The sequence below is a fragment of the Argiope bruennichi genome, chromosome 5 (assembly GCF_947563725.1).
Source record: "Argiope bruennichi chromosome 5, qqArgBrue1.1, whole genome shotgun sequence".
Lineage (NCBI taxonomy): Eukaryota > Metazoa > Arthropoda > Arachnida > Araneae > Araneidae > Argiope > Argiope bruennichi.
The window spans coordinates 27300142-27322669 of NC_079155.1; the positions used below are offsets into that span (position 1 = coordinate 27300142).

The 22528-nt window shown below is 31.0% G+C and overlaps 1 protein-coding gene across 4 annotated transcripts in view; it reads right to left on the reverse strand.

Moving 5' to 3' along the window:
* The window catches only part of LOC129968687 (hemicentin-2-like), a 234144-nt gene that overhangs the window by 40069 nt on the left and 171547 nt on the right, over positions 1-22528 (reverse strand). For all 4 annotated transcript variants that reach the window (XM_056082832.1, XM_056082833.1, XM_056082830.1 and 1 more), the window contains exon 2: positions 1033-1368. In XM_056082832.1, coding sequence (XP_055938807.1) covers positions 1033-1368 — 336 coding nt within the window. The remainder of the gene's footprint in view (positions 1-1032; positions 1369-22528) is intronic.

A 22528-nucleotide genomic window follows, 5' to 3' on the forward strand; every position in this document is an offset into this window, starting at 1 on the left:
CCCCCTCCCGCTTGCGCGCCTTCAAAACTAAAACGGAAGAAAAATTTATGACAGCTTCCTAATATTATTGAGAGATTATTTTTCCCTTAAAAATTTAATTATATTTCTAGCAAAAGAAAAAAAATACACATTGCCATTCTGAATCTTAAATTACAATGCGTGTTTTTTTAAACAACTAACTGCATTTATCATAATTTTACAAGCAAATGAAACTTACTCCCAATATTTTTCTATCATTTTTATCGAATGCCTGTGATTAAATATAATATTTATAACATTCTCCAAATAAAATTTCATATTGATTAAAAAAGATAAAAATTGTAATTATTGACATGAAGCCATAAATTAAGCGTAAAATAAAACTCATTAATTTATTCAAATTCGAGTATGCTTTACACTTAACTAGACCAAGAATTAGATTAAATTCCAAATTCTGGAAAGTCTTTAAGAAATTGAAAAACAAAAGAAGAAGAAGAAGAAGAAAAATTGTGACATTTAGGATATATCTTATGCACTTTACATTCTACATTTAATGTATAAGACTACGATTTCAAAAATAAAATATAAATTCACATTTTTTTAAGGATGTTTTCGTAGGAAAGAAAAAATTAACTACGAGGATATTAACTTTATAAATTATCACCAACTATTAAATATTTGCAATAAAAAAAAAAATGTGCTTTTTTTTTCGAGAAAATTTTGAACCAGGAAATAACATTATTCCTATATTAAAAGCCGCGGCTAAATCATTTCCTGTATTTTCCCAGCCCATTTTATATATAAAAAAATTTGAACATAAAAAAAAAAAAACTATGCATGTCTACTATCGTCTGTCTTCAATTAAGACTCTGCCTTGGAAAGAACATTAAATTTTCTAAAAATACGACATTCGGAATTCCAGCTATTATTCTACTAATGACATAAGCCGTTTTGAAAAAAAACAAAGGCAATTATATTTGCTGGGAGGTGGACGGTGTCTTCTTTATTCCATGCTTCACAACCCAAGAATGGGAAATAAAAGGAGGTACTCACTCAGAACGGTCACGACGTACGACACGCTGTAGATGTCAACACCACTGCCTCCTTCCTTCAGCCAGCACTCGAACTTTCCGTTGTCTTTGTCGTAGTTGGCCTTGGAGATGAGCAAATCGTACTTCCCTTCTTGAGGGCTGAAGTCTATGTTGTAGTGAGGGTCCAGGGCCGCAGCGTTGATGGCGGCATTGTCTTTGCCATCCTTGTTCACTCTACTCCAGAAGTACAGCGTCGTGCTGGAGCCGAGGGCAGAATGGAATCTGCAGGGCAACCTTAAGGTCTCTCCTTCCACGACATCTCGGCTGTCCCCCAGCATCACCTGGCCAGAGCAACATCCTGAAACAGATGAACATAAAAGATTAGATGTTATGTTCAACAAATAATTGATTATATTCGGAATATCAGCACAGCTGATATCTAAATGACATAATTAGCTCAACAAGAGTAAATGGTGTCCAAGGAAAGGTATTTTATCAACTAATCCGGACATTTGAATTTAAAAATAACATATAAACACTAAAGTTTTGTCTCCGTGGCAGTCTTAAAAAGCAACCAGAACATTTATACCCTTTGTTTACACCGTTGTTATTTGGAAGTTTTTGAAATTAGAAATAGCACCGCCTTATAGATGAGAAGTTATATCGACATTGGACCTGGGGTCGTGTTTGATATGCGTCAAGACTAGTACTAAAACCATAATGTAACTAAAATATGCCAAGAAAGGAAGAGTTCAGAAGAGCCATAAGAAAAGAAGAGTTAAGTTCTACACGAAGAATAGCCCTAAACCCATAAGGTAACTGAAATATGCCAAGAATAGCACTAAGACCATAATGCAACTGAAATATATCAAGAACAACAACAATAAAAAAAAAACCCATAATGTAACTGAAATATGCCAAGAAACGACTCCACAAGAAAAGAAGAGTTTCAATCACTTTATATAAATTATTCACAAATTATGTACGGATATGAATAAATATAAACTTAATTAAAATGATAATGATAAAAACTAAATTTTAGCATCATGGTTTCATTTTTAATACTACTATTACAGTTATTTGGCAATGCTAAAATTCGCAATAATATTCTTTCTGTCTTTATACCAAAGAAAACATTTCTAGAATATTTTATCTTCAGAAAATGAAACCTATTCTAAAGACAACTTAATAATACATTTTCTTGTCTCTGGTCTCTGCATAAGATCACTTCTGAAACTTGTGATAATGCAGTTATTTTGCCTGAAAAAAAAAAAAAAAAACACGAGTCCAAACTATCAGAGTCTTGTGCTTTGTTGTGATTTCTTTTTCCAGACATACACAATATTTCCTAATTCCTAATACACACAATAACAAGCTTAGATCAATGCATTTGTCATGTAAAATGAAAGCTCGAATTGGTCCCAATATTTTTAATTCATAATGCATAACAATTCACCTTTCGATTTTATCAAGAAAAATGTAGTGTATGAGAAAATATATAATTCACGAAAAAGTCACAAACTAAAACCAATACTTACCTATTTATGCAAATTTGAAAGCAATAAAACATCTCAACGCAAATTTCACGATTCTTTTTCATTTCTCTTTTCATCGGGAAAAATAAACAAAAACATAAAACTTAAGCGCCCCTTATGCAAAGCAACGCGCTTTTCCCGGAAACTTTAAAAATCGGACTGTCTCAAAGAATGGCAAAAGATTTCCTCTCCCATGCGAGTCTCGTCACGAAACAGCGCCCATTACTCCAACAGCCGACTTCAAAAAATCGTAAAACCCCTGAAATCGAAGATCGTCCGAGTAACTTTTAGGAGAAGATACTGCAGGCATTACTACAGAGCTCTAACGGCCGCCCCTCCGCCATAGCGGGCAATGAAATTAAAGGAGCCTGATATTAAAACAGCTTCCGGGCGTCCTGCAGCACCATAAAAGGTACAGCCCCAAGAATGCAATCGACTTTAACGCCTTCTGCAGTTATTGCCTTCGATGTGCCCGACAAATCGCTGCTGTAGAGATGGCAAGAAGGGGGGGGGGGAGCGTAATTCGGTGCTTTTTGGACTTCATGCCATTTTATTTGTTGTTAGGGCTTTCCTTTAGTCAAAGAGCCTTTTCTTTTTATTATGTTGTGTTCAATTCTTTTTTTCTTTTGTTGTTGCTCCTTCTCAAGATTTTATCGAATTATTCTCTCTTCTTTGTCAAGCGTGATTAAAGGTAAGTAAATGAAGGCTCGGAAGCGTTGTTGAGAACCCTCCAGATTGAATTTGACGCCTTTTTTTGTGTCCTCTTTTGTCCCAGTAATGATGCGATTCAGGGAGTTAAGTATGGCCATTGTAGGTGAATACAATGAAGTACAGTTAATAGAGATGGCCATCTTAAAAAAAAACTGTAAAGAGTACCTGAGTTAAGAAGTTTATGCAAACATAATTCTATTCAGGAGACAATAAAATAACGAATGCCAGCTCGTAGAGGATTGACAATGTGCTATCAAAAACGGAATGTTTTTAATGACGTTAATCAATATCGACGATTCAAGCATCTAAATGATTAAAATATGCTAGATCGAATTGGCATTTCTGGATACAGAATCGCAAGTAAAAAAACTATAAAGTTCAAAGATATTATTTCTGTAATTGTCTGTCAGGAGAAAGGCCATTATAGATATAATATATTTTTAAAAGATGCCAATACTAATGATTCCTTTACATTCCTACATTTATCACTTTTACATTCCTCTTCAGACAGCTTGTAAAATTTTATTCGTTTATCGTTTAAAAGCATAAAAGCGCACAAGATTTCACTTTTATATTTGAAACTTTACTTTCTTTAACAATATTAAGTACTTGAATGCTGTAATTGATATTGAAGATAAATTAGTTGGACTCAAATCCAGGCTTAATTATTTATATCAAGAATCTGATTTAGGAATTAGTATTTAATTCTTTGACGTAGCATAATTATTTTTTAGAAAAATGTCTTAATTTCATTTAGCACAAAGCAATCTGCTTCAGATTAAAAAATTTTGACATCAAAATACAATAAGTAGCTGTCAATGATTTCAAATCACACGAGCGTGGTAAATAGCTTCGGAACTTCCTTACTTCCTGTGTGTGATCAATAGAACATTTTTATTTTTCTCAAACAAGTTAGAAGGCAACCATTATTATTCTTTTTTTTTTCCAGAAAATTTTTAGATTCTTTTGATGGGGGATAAGTCTGCTTCATGTTTAAAAGAAATAGAAGGCTCATATCAAATTTCCAATACCTCTCAATCATTTCCAAAAGCTCGACTTTTCTGACACTAAACGGTAAATGAACGAATCCCTTACCCACAGCAACAGATTAATCACTTAGATTGAACTTACTTATAAAAGAGGTAAAGAGGATAGAAGGAAAAAAAAAGTTATAAAAAAAACGCCAAAGATTTTTGATGGCAGTAAATTTTTCAGATAGTTCCCCCATCTAAATTTACTCCAAATCCTTTTGTTTTATCGGAATGGTAATTATTTTCACGTTTCGAATTCATCTCATTTCCATAAGAAAATCTTTTTTCCTTCGTTCCTTCTTTTTTTTTTATCCCCCTTCTTCCCGCCATTTCTCGGAAATCATTGGATAATTTCTTTCGAATGCACTATAGTGATGTAGAAATTCTCTGGCTGACCAGATGGCGCCCGAATATCATAAAAGAACCTCCAACTCGCCATTTTTCTTTCTCTCTTTTCAAACACCTTTCTTCTTTCTCGCCAAGAAGGTGAGAAAACTTCTGCAGAAGAATGCTAAAGACAAAGGTTTCCAAGATGTCAGCGAGAAATCTCCTCTCTCGTCTATTAGAGTTTCTTCCCTCCCGCTTGTTGGTTTTCTTTCTTTTTTTCTTTTATTCGTTTCTTTTTCCTTTTCCAGGCAGGTGAGATATCTACATTTTTTATACCTGAGCCGGGGAATTTTCTTTTTTTGAACTTTTTTTTTCTTTCTCCTCCGCAAGTTAATGAGAGAGAAGACCGAATTAATCGCTCTGAACTTGAGAGAGTGCTTCCCCCCCCCCACACACACAAATGTCACAGCTGTATATTTTGATGGAAAGAAAAGATATTAGAAGGGAACATTTGTTTCCTGTTGAAGATGTAACCTCTTCTTGGAAGGAAGAAAATGACAGCAGTGACATTTTTCAAGCGTAAATTACTTGAGTAACATATCTCCCCGAATAACTACCGTAAAAACATTAGCTGATTTGAAAAAGAGACAGATTCCTCGTTAAAACATGATATTACAGAGTTTCAACAACTACATCTATTACTACATCAAAATAATGACATATTCCAACTTAAGTTTCCTACTAAATCGAATATCAAACGGATCCATTGTTTCTTCGCTTAGTAAAGAATGAATATTATTAATTGCTATAAATGCCTGAACAATCCTACGGGAAATCTGAATAAAACGGACTTTGATTTTTTTAGATACCAAGCATGAAAAATTCCTCTCGGCAAGTTGGAAGGCAAATGTAGATTCTTTTACATCTAAATTACTATCAGATAACATAAATTGTTGATGTTAAAAACAGTTCAAAATAAAAGCAAGAAAATCACTTCACAGCCCCTAACTTCTAAAATACTGCAGTTATCGAAAAGTTTTAAATACAAAATTTGTTCGTCTTAATGAGGCGCTCATTTGGCTAATTGGGTGCATTTTTCTATTTTCAATATTAAGAAAGTTATAGCGAAATGAAAATTTCAACCACAAACCATTTCCAGCCCTATTAAGCTAGATGGGTCATTTACGAACTTATCTGAGATTTTTACATTTCTAACAACATATTCTAAGCCAGTTAAAATTCAAATAAAATTACACTAGTTGTCCCGTTTACATGGACAAAGCAATATACGCATGTAATATAAACTTTTGAATGAAAGGTGGTTTTGGCTTCTAGTGACCATGATCGGTAAAGTACTAAAGAAATTTTCCCGAAATCTTGAACATGAGAACCATTGCAGTAGGTAGTCTCCCTATAGGAATCTACCTAATAAATTAGATTAATTAGACTGCTAGTGGCGAAAATATGAGACTATAAAAAATTTCATAATAAGTGGAGATGACTTTAATTTGTAAAGCAAATAGAACAAAGCAACTGAGATCTATGATCGGACATCACACTGTATTAAAGTTCAATTTGAAATGGGAAAATGGTATCTCGTAGATGAAAACAAAAGTTATCTCTACAGATATAAGCTTTGATTGAAAATGTAACCATTTTCATATCACTAAGATTTCAAACTTTCCAAAAGAAAAGTTTAATCTGTGTACGACACATAATTAGGTAATGATGGCTCATAGGAATAATTTCACAATTTAAAGCATGTGGTTATGAGTTACCATAAAATAAATTGCTATTCTTAATTGCTTCAAGAAACAAAAGAAAAATTTGGTTATGGTGAACCAAATATACTTTGTTAGTATAAAATAAATTGTTGTTCTTAATTGTTCCACAAAAGTTAAATTTGGCACGATGTACCAAATATACAACAAAATGGATTATCGGTTAAATGAGTTGTTCTTAATTGTTGCACAAAAGTTAAATTTCGCCACGATGTACCAAATATACAACAAAATGGATTATCGGTTAAATGAGTTGTTCTTAATTGTTGCACAAAAGTTAAATTTCGCCACGATGTAATAAATAAAAACCAAAATGGATTATCGGTTAAATGAGTTGTTCTTAATTGTTTCACAAAAGTTAAATTTGGCACGATGTACCAAATATAAATCAAAATGGATTATCGGTTAAATGAGTTGTTCTTAATTGTTTTACAAAAGTTAAATTCGGCCATGATGTACCAAATACACACCAGAATGTATTATCAGTAAGTTTTTCCTAATTGTTTCATAAGACAAAAGCTAAATATTTCTTCACGATGTGCCAAAATGTACAAAAAAGGAAGCAATTTAATTTAAGAAATTAATTTTTTTCTCTGATGTCCTTAGAAAGAATTTCGGTTGATAATGATAATCTTGATTTTTAAAAAATCTATACTAATTCGCACAGACATATAACCCAATTTAACGCACTCCACGCAATTTAGCCTTCCTCATACATAGCAATCCACCTGCCTGCAGCCAAATTTAAATACTTTCGCCAGGCTAAGCAATTTTACCCCTTTCCCTGACGAAATAATGGGTGGATAAATTTTGAAGAACCCTCCTGGATAATGGAAACTCTTGGAGAAAAAAACACTTAAAAAAATTCGATCCACGATTCGTTTTTCCAAGCCATCGCTTCTTCACTCGTCGCTTCATCACATGAAGCCCCTGATAAGGGAAACTGAAAATCGCGAGGCGTCGTCCTTAGAGGCGACCAAGCTTCTATCTTAACACAACTTCCACATTTTAAAGGCCGATACACGTTTAAGCAGTAGCAGCAGCAGCAGCATGGACCTCCAGAATAAATGCATATGGAAGTCGGTCGCCGCTGAAAAGAATCTATCTATATTTATCAATAGAGCACCTCCTCATGGGAGACGTATTGGAGGTAGCATCCCACCGTACTGTTCCATGATGGATTTTCAATGCAGCCGGGAGGGGGGGGGGATTGAAGCACCGCCAAAATAACCATTCATCTCCTAAACCGAACGTCAATATAGGTCATTGATCACCACAATCCGTCTGCCACAAAGTGAAATCAAGGAATTTTTCAGCTTTTTTCGCCGTTTGTTGTAAACGGGGGGTCGCTGGTGCCACTGAAGTGGAGTTAAAGGAGTATCGAGGTGTCTATACGTATCTTCTTGGCACAAGTGGGTTACTTTCAGCAGTAAAAAGGGTGGAAGGTGGGGTGGGATAGTGGCTACTAACACATCGATAAGAGCTGGTCTGGTCTTTTCAGGTCTTCCAGGGTGGAGAAGAAGAATGATGGAGACAATAGTAGTTTGATCGACTACATGAGGGAGGGGAGAATTTGAAAAAAAAAAAAAAAAAATATCCAATGGAGCAGCCCTGCTTTTATTCTGAGGGTTGTTTACGAAAGTGGTGTTATTCCAGTAAAAGTCGATGATCAAGGCGACTGGTAAGAAATAGGACTTGTATATCACCAAATATAAAATTATAGGAAGTGGTCAAATTTTTATACTTTCTAGTGATAAGATTTAAAGTAATTAGAAATTACAATTTCAAACCTACACGTAGATAGGTAGATATAAATTACAAATTACTCAATAAATAACATCTGATCATTGCACTCGCCGTCATTTATATAGTTGCTTTTTGCAAACAAATTATTTTATTCTTGAAATACAATTCATTACCTAGTACCTTTTGGAAGTGAAAAGTAATACTTTACTAATGTATTCGGAAACAGAAGGTATTTTTAAAGTTAAAATATAAATAAAAAATTATGAAAACGAAAGGAAAGTACTTTATACAGTCTCTCATTCTTTTAAAAATAAATCTCTCATTCTTTTAAATAATTGCGACGCTATATGGAGGAACTGCTTTCTTTCAGATAAAATTTTTTAAGTACATACAATAATAATAATAGTATAATTGTAATTAAAGAGAGATAAAAATTTATAAAGTTTCTTTGTAAATAATAATTTGAAAATAGATGGTTATGTATAATTAGATGGTATGTTTGTAAGTATATTATTAGGTGCTTGCATGTATTTTGATCATTTTTTTCACTTTTAAAAGGCATTTATTGAGAAAAATTGGTACAAAATATATCATTCAAAATATTTTTCTCATTTTCGGACCATCATTCCAATAAGTCTTGCAACTAACTGTCTTCGAATTTTTTAGGGGGTTCTCCAGGCCGTTCTTTATCATTGACATCGAAATCTCCACTCTTAAATCGTTGAAAATAAAATCAACGAAATATGACGGAGCAACATCACCATAAGGTCCTAAAAGTATCTGATGAGCTTCGGCAACAGATTTCTTCAAATCAAACAAAAAAAAGCAATAAAATTCAAAAATTCAATTTGTAGCGTTTCATGATTGGGGTCTTTATACACCTAATAACTCAATAATGCTAAGTAGAAAACTTTTAAAATAATAAAAATAAAATAATAGTAAATTGGTAAAAACCCAAAACCATTGTCATTTATAAAGATACTTCGCATGTTCTTCAATAGATGTCGCTGATTAAAATACAATAAGTACCTAATATAATATACAAGATTAGCCATCAATCAATAGGTTAAAACAATTTGTACGGGACAAAAAACTTTTATTATGTTTTTGTAATATAGAATTGATTTCATTTATAAAGCTAACAAAATACGAATTTACGAAACGTGAACTTACATTTTTACAAATTTCATAATCTCGGAATCTTTTAATTACAAAATTGCATCCTTTAATACAGAATTATCATAATTTGCAAGACTCACAATTTACGAAACTAGATTGTAAGAAAAAAAATCTACAATCTTCATAAATTCGAGTGAAGAAATTGTATCCTTTAACTATACAAGGTGAATTCACTTGCTAACAAAACTTAATAACAGCAACAGAAACAAACCGATATTTGTTGCAAAGATCGATTTTTTTTTTTTTTCCCTCTCCTTTTTGTGAACGCCAAGGTATACTTCTGAAATTACTCCTTTCCAATATTAATTCAGGAGCAACAATACACAATATCCAATATCGAGAAACAAGAAATATGTCATAAGGTAGCCTACAACGGAAATTATAAATAAAATTAATGATAACGATATGAAGAATGAAAGAAAATAAATGACACTTTTAACACCATCCGTCTTTGTATGTTCTAGTTGGATGCAGTAAAGCCATTTACTTGCAGATTAAAAAGCAAAAACGAATGAAAATGAAATTACAGAACTTGTAAATTTGGATAAAGCTATAAACAAAATTCTGGAAAACGTCCAAACCTAGAAAAAAAGTATCAGCAACAACTAGTGCATAAGAAATTGTTATTCATTAGTTAAAAGGAATCGTGGCGTTCAATAGCATAGCACATCAGCAATCCGGTACAATCTCTTTTCTTATTTTGTGCCTGCGGCTTATCGTCTTCGTGGGTACCAGGGGAAGCAGAAAGAAAAGGAATCTCTCGATTTATCATAATAAAGAAAACTCACATAGCAACTAATAACGAATTAATATCTTTTAAATAAAAGACGCTGCACAGGACACAGTGTTGGTACATATACCTAATCGAACAATACATGGCCATTCATTATATAAATGGAATATTAAACGAGAAATTTTGAAATATTATTTATAATAAAGAGCATTATATAATTTTGTATAAAAAGATTAGACTGCGATAAAATGTTAGAAATTAAAACGTTTCCAGTAAATTAAGCTATGCAAAATAAAATTGTTATTGGTTCATTTGCATTCCAACTGTCCCATAAAATTGTAATGTTATTGACTCCGTAGAAACAAAGTAAGATACACGTATTCAATGTCATATATAATCCAGCATTATATAAATGGAATTTTAAATGCATAATTTTCAAATTAATCAATCTATACGAGCTTTATATTATTTTGTATAAAAAGGCTAAATTATATATTACAATTAAATATTAAATTGTAGAAAGTAAATTCTGCGATTTAAAAAATATCTTCATTTACTGAAAATTGTAAAATTCATTCGTCTCATAGAATACAATATTTATTGATTTCGTAGATAGTTCCTATTAATCTTACCTTTAAATAAATGTAAAATCATGGGATTGAGAATGCACAGACAGGGAAAAAACAAATAATATTTATTTGTAAAGAAACAGGCAAATTTATAGAAATCAAATAGAAAAGATATTCTTTTTTTAAAATAAAATATGAAAACAAAACATTTTCATTAACTGAGAATTGTATTGTTCATTAGTTTCGTAGAATGAAATATTTATGATTTCGTAGGTAGTTTCTATTAATCTTATCTTTAAATAAATATAAAATCATGGAATTGAGAATGCCAAGAGGGGGGGGGGGGAATCATATTTATTTGTAAAGAAACAGGCAAATTTATAAAACTCAAAAAGAAACGATGTTCTTTTATTTTTAATTAAATATTAGAATTTTTTTCCAGCAATAAATTAAAGGATTTAAAAAAAAAAAATCTTCATTAACTGTAAATTGTAATGTTCGTTAGTTTCATGGAATGCAATATTTATTGATTTCGTAGATAGTTTCTATTAATCTTATCTTTAAATAAATATATAAAATCATGGAATTGAGAATGCACAGAGGAAGAAAGAAAGGGAGAAAAAAACTCATCAAACGATAATATTTATTTATAAAGAAACAGGCAAATTTATGAACTTCAAAAATAAAAGTAAAATTAAATATTGAAAAGTAACAATATTTTAAGCGATTAAACAGTAAAGAAGTACAGTAAAGAAGCAATTAAAACATCTGCATTAAATGGGAATTGTAATATTCATTGGTTTCGCGGAGTTTTAATATTCATTGATTTCAAAGACAACTCGTATTATTAAGTTTTACCACTATATCTGGCAAATTTATAAATCTCAGTAAATTTTAAAGATTTTTTTTCTAGCAAAATTTTTTTAATTGCTTGATCATTTGTATCAAGTGGATATAAATTGACTTTATAAGGCATTCTAGGTTATAAAGTTTACTTTATAACAGAATAATTAAGCTGCTATATTATTATCAGTATCTGTACAACACTTTTAATAAACAATCCTATACGTAATGATGCAGCAGACCAATTAATTAAAAGGCGTCAATTCCAAAGACGACATCACGTATTATCAAAGTAAAACCGACCAGGATGACGGACATCAACTCAACCGACAACAAGCAACAGAGGGAAAAAAAAATCACAAAGATTAATCTTTCCAAAGCCTCTTTGATAATATTTAATTCCAACGGCAGCACCGTTTTCATTAAAGGATCATAAAACGACACAAAAAGTGACGTCTTCAACAAAAATGCATAACACGGTTATCACACGAAAAACATTATTTTAAGTGAAAACAGGTCCTCAATGAGACGAGAATAATAAGAAAAAAATAATACCCATCTCCACCCCTTGATGAAGTTTTAATCACATAAAATGAAGTTAACTGTGAAAATAGAATTCGCCTGCACGAAGGAACGAGACGGCAATAAATAAAGTTAATCTGCTAAATAGCCGTTTTGGTAAGACGTGCTGGTACCGCTGGGATGGTCCTCGAAGGGATAATAATAACACTGCTCTTTGGTAATGAAGCTAGTTGGCGTCTTGGAATTGACAGCAAAGGTTGCCCGGATGATGCATAGTGGACCCATCTCCACACGCCCTGAGCTATTTTTAGTAACTTTACAGCTTTACCTTTTGATGGCCATTCTCCGAGGGTTTGGAGAGTCCCAAATGAATATTTCGGACCGAGCCACGTTTGCTGTAAAAGTCGCTCGGGGAACGGATTAGACACTGTTCCAGCTTAGAAAGTGGTCACGTTGGCAGCACGTGACGCCTCAACCGCGAAATTGACGTCTGTTTAGCGTCTAAGAAATCTTCCTAATTTCTAGAGGGGGGGGGGGGCACGGAGGATGGCTGTAAAGAAGTTAGGGTTTGGAGTGTGGGATTTTGAGCGAAAGATTTTTAGAATATTTAACGAAATTGTAAGACGTATGTGTAATGTACAAAGTATGTAAATTTTACATTGCAGACGCTCCTCTTCTTCTTCTTTTTTTTTTTCTTTTTTTTTTTTTTCCTTCTTAGGAAAAAATCAGAAATATATTCTTAAGAAAGATTATTAATATGCTTCAAGCATAAAGTAATCAATGATTACAAAGTTGTTATAAAAATATGGAGGAAATTATTGAAAAAAAAAATTCTAACTAAACAATAAATTATTGCATCAGAGGACTTTACAATATGAAGTATTCATCTGTATTTTAAAACAAATACCATTAGCTCAAGCAATATGACAACACTAGACTTAATTTTATTTTAAACTAAAATTTTAACTGTTTCTAAAATATACTTTTCAAACTTTACTTTTAAAAAATCTGCTATAAAAATTTTATGGAATTCCTTAGTTCTGACATTTGTTTACAAAATCCCTTCATTCTTTTTAATTAAATATTTGCTTGAGAAGCAAAATAAATAACTATATTTTTTTCCTCCCTTTTTAAAAAACCTTAGAAGGAAAAACTGAACAATCTTTCTATTTTCAAACCCATGAAACAATACTCCTACATTTTAGAACAAAAGCTTGTAATAATGTTTTGCTATGCTTGTACTTTCTTTTCAGAGAACTATAAGAAACAAAACGATGCAGCTGGGATAAAGATGCTGTAATTTGAAGGTTTGGTTTGACTTCACGAGAAAATATTTTATCATCACAACCTTTTCTTTCCCACCAATAAATTCATTTATCATTGCATAAACATGAAATGTCACTCAAAAACTCCGAAAAACTTTCCGCTAAAAAAATAAATAAATCGTAATAGAAAATACAAAATCTGGCAATCTGCCCAAGCCATCCTATCGAATAAATTATCTTGTACGAACACTTTGTTTACTGTAAACGCTACAAAGTTTTTAAGCAGCAAAACAATGGTTTTATTTGCCTCGCGTTCGGTTTCAACAACTGCAATTTAAGTTCAACTCTTTATGGAAAAAGGAAATTAAGCAAAATAATTTCTTTCTCTCAAGTTCTATGAAACTTTTAAACCATAATTCATTTTTATTAGAATAAACATGAAAAGTTGCTATAGTATTAATAAGTAAAAAAAGAAACACAGATTCATTAAAGCATATGCTTGATCTTTTTAAAAATATTAGAAAACGTCCGAAATGTTTAATGGAAATTTCTAATTCTAAATTATTTTCATGGAATTAGTTTTCGTTTAATTTGATTTATCATAAAGTACATTGCCTTGCTTACATTTATAATATAAATAAGATTTTTTAATTGATTAGTTTTTGATTCCAGTTTTTCAAAACCAGGCTTATTGCAAATATATTCAATATGGCTCATATGAATTAATATATAGAAGAAAACATTTGCAAAGGCAAATTTATTACAACAATTGTCGATCGAATTTTCTCGAGAAAATTGATAAGTTCTATAATTTTCCGATTTGTTTCCTCTCAACAATTACAAAATACCACGAAAAAAATGTAATGTTTTTGTGTTCTTTTTAGGAATGTGTGCGTAGCCAGTTTTTAATCTATTGTTTCCAAGTTTATTAAAGAGAATTCGGGAGAATTCGTAAAGATTTATCCATTTAACTTTGAAATCCATTATGTATCTTTTCTTTACTGGTAATAGTATTGTAACATAACGCTGCATAAGACAACGCGTAGTTATATGGCATTAGTTAGATTAGTAGATGACATTAGCAGTTTAAAAAAAAAGATACAAACAATTGTAACAACATTTAAATATCAGTTAATTATAGAGTCAGACAAAGCGAGTTTTTGAATAACATAATATAAATCTTATCAAAGATGATTGATTCATTAAAAATATCAGAATAATATTTTTACATTCAAATTAACTTTTAATTTCAATTCAGTTCAAATCCAAATCACTTGTAAAATAAATGAAAGTATAAAATGAATGAATTCAGAAAGCATTGCATATAATACACCGAAGTTTAGGGCTAATATTGCAGGTTACTTAGGCAATTGCCTACTTCATCCATTTCATAATCCTGACCTGTGTGAATCCAATAATTCAAAAACGTAACAGCTAGTTGGGTGAAATTTAGGGAATCGATTTGTCATAATCCATCAAGGAATTGGCCAAATGTCGGTCTGTGTATTTGTGAGCATGTAGTGAGATCACTTAGAAACATATTAACTAAGACAAATGAAATTTAGTATGGGGCCTTTTGTCGTTAACAATGCACCGTAATATAAGCCTTATTGTGTTAATATTCCAAAAAGTCGGAGGGAGAATTCCCTCGCTAATATTAAATGCGTCCCACATATGTTCACGTAAAAAAGAAGTAAATAGTGAAATGAAATATTAATTAATGGTATAAGAAAGGAACATGTTATTCAAATTATGAAAGTTAATATGTTATCCAGACACGTAAAGATCATCAGAATCTGAAGGTCGGTTTATTTTTATTTGAAAGAGAAAATGAAAAGTCTGTTAAATAAAAAATTGTCTGCCATTTTCTTATGTTATGAACAACGATAACACCTAGTCGTGCTTTATGAGACAGAAATAGCAAGAAAGCTCCTTTAATATACTAAGCTCAAGCAACAAGAGCCTGGATTCCAGGATTAGAAAGCGCCTCGTCGCGACATCCTGTAATCCCAGACCTAGACGCGACTGGCTAAATTCAACGGCGACTGATCGTCGACTAACGGTTATAATTGCTTCCGATCCAAGGATAAAAGTCAACATTATAGTCAACCGGATTAATATTTATTTTACATTCTCCATCTTTTAATATTTTATGTGAACTTTTATGTATGCAAATCTCATTTTCAGCATAAAATTCGGTCGTTTTCCAGTTAGGAATATGACTTACACAGCGCTTAAACATCGCATTAAATCCTGGAAATACTACAGACAGTGGTTTCAGTAACAGCACAAATTACTGACTCTCTAACAAGCCTATTTCTAAAGAAATTTCTAGATTACCTTCATCTTTCCCATAAGGTTCCAGTTTATAAATAATTTAATTGGAATGGGCAGTTAATAATGAAAATATCGAGAAAGCATCTTACTTAAGAAATTACTTTAAGAATTACCAAATTCTGAGATAAATGCTGAATAATGGACCGATCTTGTAGCTGAATTCTATTTGGTGTAAAGCCTATTTCCACAACAAATCAGTGTGATAAATTAACAATTAAAAGTTTCACATAGAATTTGATCGATGGTCATGCAAGCTCTAGATTTATTACATCATAGTCAATAATATAATACGTGTTTCTGCAAGACTTTAGTACGGTGGATAAGAAATTCATAATTTTAAATAATTTCTTGTTTAAATATAGCTTTATTGCACAAGATATTGTTTACTATTAAAAAGTGACATCATCTATTAAAATTTATCGTTTTCAAATATTTCAGAACCATAATCAATCCAATTCCGCCATCCATTAGTCGTAATACTTAAGAGATATGAACAATAATTGGGTATAATTTTTTTGGGCGATTCCTCGCCAAATGTGGCATTCTTCAAAATTTTAATTGCAATCCTTTACTATTTCACCTCTATGATCCTAAAGGTTTTTTTTTTTTTTTTTTTTCCCATCTAACATTGGCGAGCGTTTCGAGTGTTTGGCGACGAGAATGCACAGTAATCTTTAGTTCAACCAATGATGGCGTCTAATTTGTTGCAGGAAGGGGGAATTGAGAAGTCGATTGATACTTCTGTCAAATAATATTGTCACAGTTGTAAATACATAAATAATGTCTCTAATTTTAGAAAGATGACATTAGAGATTAATCTCTTTTGATTTAATATGATTTTACCATCCATTTACAATAGAATGTTAAAGAAACTAACTTGGAAAGTTAGGTTGTTTTTCCTAATTTTTTAATGTCAAAAGAATTTGTGTTCATATATATATATAATTAGATTCATGCACAATGATTTTAATACTGATTGTTGGCGTCTGTTCCCTACTTACAATAGAACTGAAACATTAAATTTAAAATTTCAGTTCCCCATTCTGAATCTACAAGTACAAAATATTTGAGACTCATAACGAAATCATCAGATTTAATTAGAAGAATATAATCCAAGCCAGTAAAAATTATAATTTGACACAGAAAAATAGCGGTTCATAAAAAGAAATTACTTAATTACCTTTCTTCAGTCCAATTCCTGGCAAATTAAGGCTACAAAAAGAAAAAGCGCCAAGCAGAGGAAATAGTGGCAAAATGAAAAAAATACACAAAAGACTTATTGGCGGAAAATCGATTTTTTGGCCTTTTATCTCATTATCTGGCGGGGTTATTTAAGAGATCTGCCAAACAGTGACACCCTTCAGGATACAACAAACCGAAAAAGTTTCACTCAAAGTGGCGGAATGCTGAAATTGTCGGAGACGAATGAGTCATCTGTCGCCAAGTTTAATCTCTGTGATTAGAGAGTGTCGTGAGACAGGGGTGGGGGTGGAAAGGTACCAGCTGAATAATTGTCAGCAATTAACACTGGGATCTGCATAATGCCAGAACTCTAATGAGGTTATTTATTTCCCGAGTTGGGAAAACAAGGTAAAATAAAGTTCCCCCTTTCTTTTATCTTTGTTTCTTCTTCCTTTACTCCCCCCCAGGACCTTTCCTTAGAAATTAACTGTTAATTAAGTAGGAAATTATTCTAGCTTAAGTTGTCAAAGCCAACGTTAGGAAGGTCTCAAGCAATCGGCGAATGGAAAGATCGTGCCTTCGTTTAACGATTAAATCCTTGCTGCAGTAACGACTTGGATGGTTTGTGTATGCAGTTGATGAATCTATTCGGAAGTTCCAGTCCCAGAGCATGATGAAGTCATTTATTGGGAGATTAAATATGGCTTCGATCTTATACCGACAGTACTGCTGATGGTTTAAGAAAGGGAATTGCTTTATTAAAAGCTAGAAGTAATTAATCTGAAAACTTTTATTGAGATTCTTGAGTGAAATATTTTTTCGAAATAATTAATTTCATATTCTCAGACAGGATGCATTAAGAAAAATAAGTTTGGGAAAGAAAATTAATTTGATAAAAGCCGTTTCAATTCCCTCAGCACCTCATTTATTTTTTACTTGATTTGTTTTTATATTTTCGTAATTTAGATTTTGCTTAAAATTAAGTTTTTTTAGTAAATCGTCTACATTTATGAGATTACTTTTATTCGTTGTTCATGCAATGTCTAAGACAGAATTATGCGAAGTTATTTTTGCATCAATACTTATCTCATTAAAAAAAAAATTCTTAATTGCATTGTTCTGAGAATTTTAAAAATCTTACTTGTATTCCAAATGTTCTACTTATTACGTATGTTTGTAACCACAATTTTTCATTACAGCGCCCTCTAGTGGCCATATTAATAAATAAGCCTCGCAATCCAGCGATCATGCACGGTAGGAAGGAAAATAATAAATAAGTCGAGTTCTTATAAAAATATCCATATTGTGCATTTACTATCTTCTCGCCTATATAACCCTGTAGTTAAAATCAGCTGAAAGGATATTGAAAAAAAGTCTCTTTTTGAAGTAAAAATAAGTTTTGTTTTACAAATTAATTCACGCAATAATAAACACATATCATGATACATTCAACATTCATAACTACAATTGCATACTTCATAAATCTAATTTCGTCTTGCTTTTCAAAGGGACAGTATAGTAGTTAGATAGCTCTACTATCTTTTCTTCTGACACAACAGATGGCATTTACCTTAATTTAATCTAAAACCATACTTTTTCCCGTAAGATTTTTCAGATTACATAAGAAAATTTATAGATTAGATAAACTAGATTTTTTTAAAAACTTTGGAAACACTGGTCAATTTTAGCAATTAAAAATTATACCTCAATATAAAATAGTTAATCAAGCATTTTACAAATAGCAGTATGTTCCGAGGGTGTTTGGCAAGGATTAGAATACCTATGACGATATGATGTGAAATTCTAGAACAATTTTAAGTTTGCAGAGAATTATAGAAAAATTTCTAATCTGAAATACATATTCAATTACATCATATTAATATTTCCTTTTTTTTATTTCATGCTATTTTTAATTTCACAATAATCAACAATTTATCATTAAACTTTATAAATCACCATCTAAAGTATTATCAGATTTCGCAACTTGTGAAAAATAAAACTTTATGGAAAATAAAAAATATATAATATAAAGGGACATAATTTAGTAGTAGATAATAAAATTTAATATTGATAACGAAATCACATAGTTAAGCATTTTTCTTCTCTCTACGTTTTTTTTTTTTTTTTTTTTTCCCTTGTTTAAGTTTAGACATTTTTAACATTCGCACGTTAATATAAAATTTCAATTAAAACTAATTAGGCGGTTTCTTTTTTATATTTTTATTAGAATAAATACTTTTGGATTTTTTTCAACAAGAAAAGAGAACATGTCGTTTTCAAATGTCAAATATTTCGTAAAAATTTATATAAAGAGAATTCATATATATTTACCTTTTTTTTATTATATTCTTGGATGTTAATTTTTTTCTGCAAAATAAATACATAAAAAAAACATTTAAAAAATCGTTTGCTTTACACGACGCTTGCATTCTTTTCGGAGATTTATCTGTCATTAAATGATGTGTGATATTGTTCTTTACAATAAACGTAATTCATAAATATTGTGAAAGAGCATTGAAAATTAGGAAATTTAGTGTTGAGAAATGTAGAAATAATTATACGAAATATCACAGATGTTCCAACATTTTAATAAGTATTTTCTTCATCCTTAAAAATGATTCTGAGTAAAGCAAAAAACTATTACCTTTACTGAATAAATTGTTTTTAATCATATAATCTCACCAATAATAAACCGTTTAAATAAAAAGATAATCATTTTCCTGAAAGGGGAAAAAAATTGTTAATACGATAATGATTTACAAACAGAAGTGTGAATTAAAATTTCACTGTTCATTGCATACCAATAAAATGAGCGAAGTAACCATCACCTTTCATCGAACACATGTTAGAAAAAATAAATAAAAAACATCTGGTTTTCCAATGTGGGAAGGGTATCGGGGTTTTCTCGTGAAAAACGGCTCGAGTAAATTGACTTTTAACTAAAGAAGCCCGGCTAGGAAAAATGGCGCACAGAAAGAAAAGACAAAAAGAATAAAAAAGAATTATTCCACAAATGGCGTTTTAAAAGATGACTTGAGATAGAAAAATGAATCGTAAAGACTAGAATTACGTTTTTTAAAAAATTAGATCCCGGAGAAAAATCAGAAAAGGACTGAAGAAATGAAGGGAAAAAAAAAATCAACAGAACAATGGAATGAGATTTTTAAAACTGCAAAGTCACTGCCATCCAACCATTGACAAGATCTGAGATTTTATGAAAGGGCAACTTTTTGAAAAATAAACAGCGGCCAAGAAACTTTTCTGAGAAAAAAAAATGATTGTCAATTCCTTTATGACTTTACGGCAAATGACATTTCATCTGGAGGAAAAAGAAAAGAAAAAAGCATTTTTCTAGGGTTTGAAAAAAAAAAAAGGGATTTTTAACTTTTTTTCTTTTTTGAAGCAAATGACCTGCACTTGACGAAATAATGATATTTGCTCCATCAGCAGTATTCAGAAATTTTTTGAAAAAAGAACTATTTTGGACTTTTGACCAAAACTTACTTGTTGATATGCGCTTACAGATTTTTTTTTTTTCTTTCGCATACTTATTTTGCAAAGCATAACTACAATAATCAGAGCATGATTTTGATATGTTTTGAACAGTAAAAGCATATATTAATCCAAAAGAACATTCGATAAAAATGAAATATCCATTTCCATCTTCAATTACACGTTGTCATCAGCAGCTATCATAACATTTTTAACTTCCATCAATATCAAAGCAATTTTACTACTGTTTTAGCATTTTGTTGCAAATATTTTTATCTTTTTTAAAGGATCACACAGTTTTTTTTAATAGTTTTCAGAATTATAAATTTTTTTGGAAACCTAAACAATCCGAGATTGAAATTCCATTTCCGGATACCAGAGAGTTTATATAACATTTGCAGGAAAAGAAAATGAAGCTCCATGCAAAATTATGTAAATAATTATACAAAACTATACATCAAGATTATTATTTGCAAACGAATAAAAATATCGCTTTCGTTAAATGTGCAAAATAAAAAAACACAAAATAAATACAAATAAAATAAATAAAAAAGAACACTTTAAAGCAAACAGTTGAGTTCCAAGTTTCAACAAATTTTAACTAACGTGTCATGAAAATATTTCAATGCATTAAAATTAAAGAAATTCTTTTTAAATATGTTAATAATCATACTGATTAGTAATTAATGTTAAAATGAATTATTCAAATGTTTTGTAATATAAATAAAATAATTCAGTTTTTAATCTCTCGTATATGCAGTAAAGAGAAAATATAGTAATCGTCAAGAAATTCGAACTCGAGATTTTGACGAATTTTCACATTTTAGACCTATCTGACTACGAAAAACACATTTTTGGAAAATGTCCGTCTGTCTGTCTGAGACAAAGATAACTCAAAAACGCTTTGAGTTGGAAGTATGAAATTCGATATATGGCCTTCACACCAAACTTGCAGATTTCTATCAAATTTGGAGTAAAATATATTCTGAGGAAGTCCATCTGTCCGGCTGTTAACATGATAACTACAAAACGAAGAAAGCTAGATAAATGAGATTTGATACACAGATTTAACATTCATAGAGTGGACACCTGTCAAATTTTGAGCCAAATCCAACAAAAGATTGACTGTCTGTCAGTTTTTACCTACAGAAACATGTCAACGCGATAATACAAAAATGCAATGACTTAAATATATTAAATTTGGTAAGGGATTTTGTGATTACATGAGCAGTTGTGTTGAATTTTTATTCCAATCGGTTCAGAAAAATGCGTCTAAAACACAGATTTTCAGATACTATTCACGCATGCCAGAGATAAATCGCCAAATAACTCGCCTAGGATGACATGACAGATTCAGTAAAAATGCTAATTTCACGCCAAAAGTTAATATTTCGTAACTATTGTACGCCAGTGCCATGTAAGATTTTTAGATACTATTCACGCATACCAGAGATAAATCGCCAAATAACTCGCCTAGGATGACATGATAGATTCAGTAAAAATGCTAATTTCACGCCAAAAGTTAATATTTCGTAACTATTGCACGCCAGTGCCATGTAAGATTTTCAGATACTATTCACGCATACCAGAGATAAATCGCCAAATAACTCGCCTAGGATGACATGATAGATTCAGTAAAAATGCTAATTTCACGCCAAAAGTTAATATTTCGTAACTAGTGCACGCCAGTGCCATGTAAGACGCTTTCAGGTATGACAAATTTATTACAGAGTGCCAGAAAATTTTAGGCAGACAACTCCCCTATTTTAGAGTTGTACTTCCCTTCTTCTCCTCGAAATATTCGAATAAGTCACAAGGAAATGAAATGATACCAGTTAGAAAAATGATTTTACATCTGACATTCATAATTATGGTGACAATAAAGAATTAAATTCTCTATTTATTTGCGAAGTTAGAAAAAATATCACCGGCATCATTAATAAATTTTCTTACTTAATTTCCAATTATATATTATATATTATATATTATATATATTATATATTATATATATATATATATATATATATATATATATATAGCATTGTTAAATATAATATTGCCATGGCCAGCAGAAATTTTTAAGCAGCATGTGCCAATGCAAAACTAGAAAACAAATAGTTTTACATAAAATCAGGGCAACAAATCTTAATAACAAAGAAAAGCTACTAAAATCACTGCTATGCAGATTTCGTAAACCACAAAATTCTAAAAAAACTATCGAGCTTTCCTATCAATTCTAAGCCTGGCTTATTTGACTTAAATCTA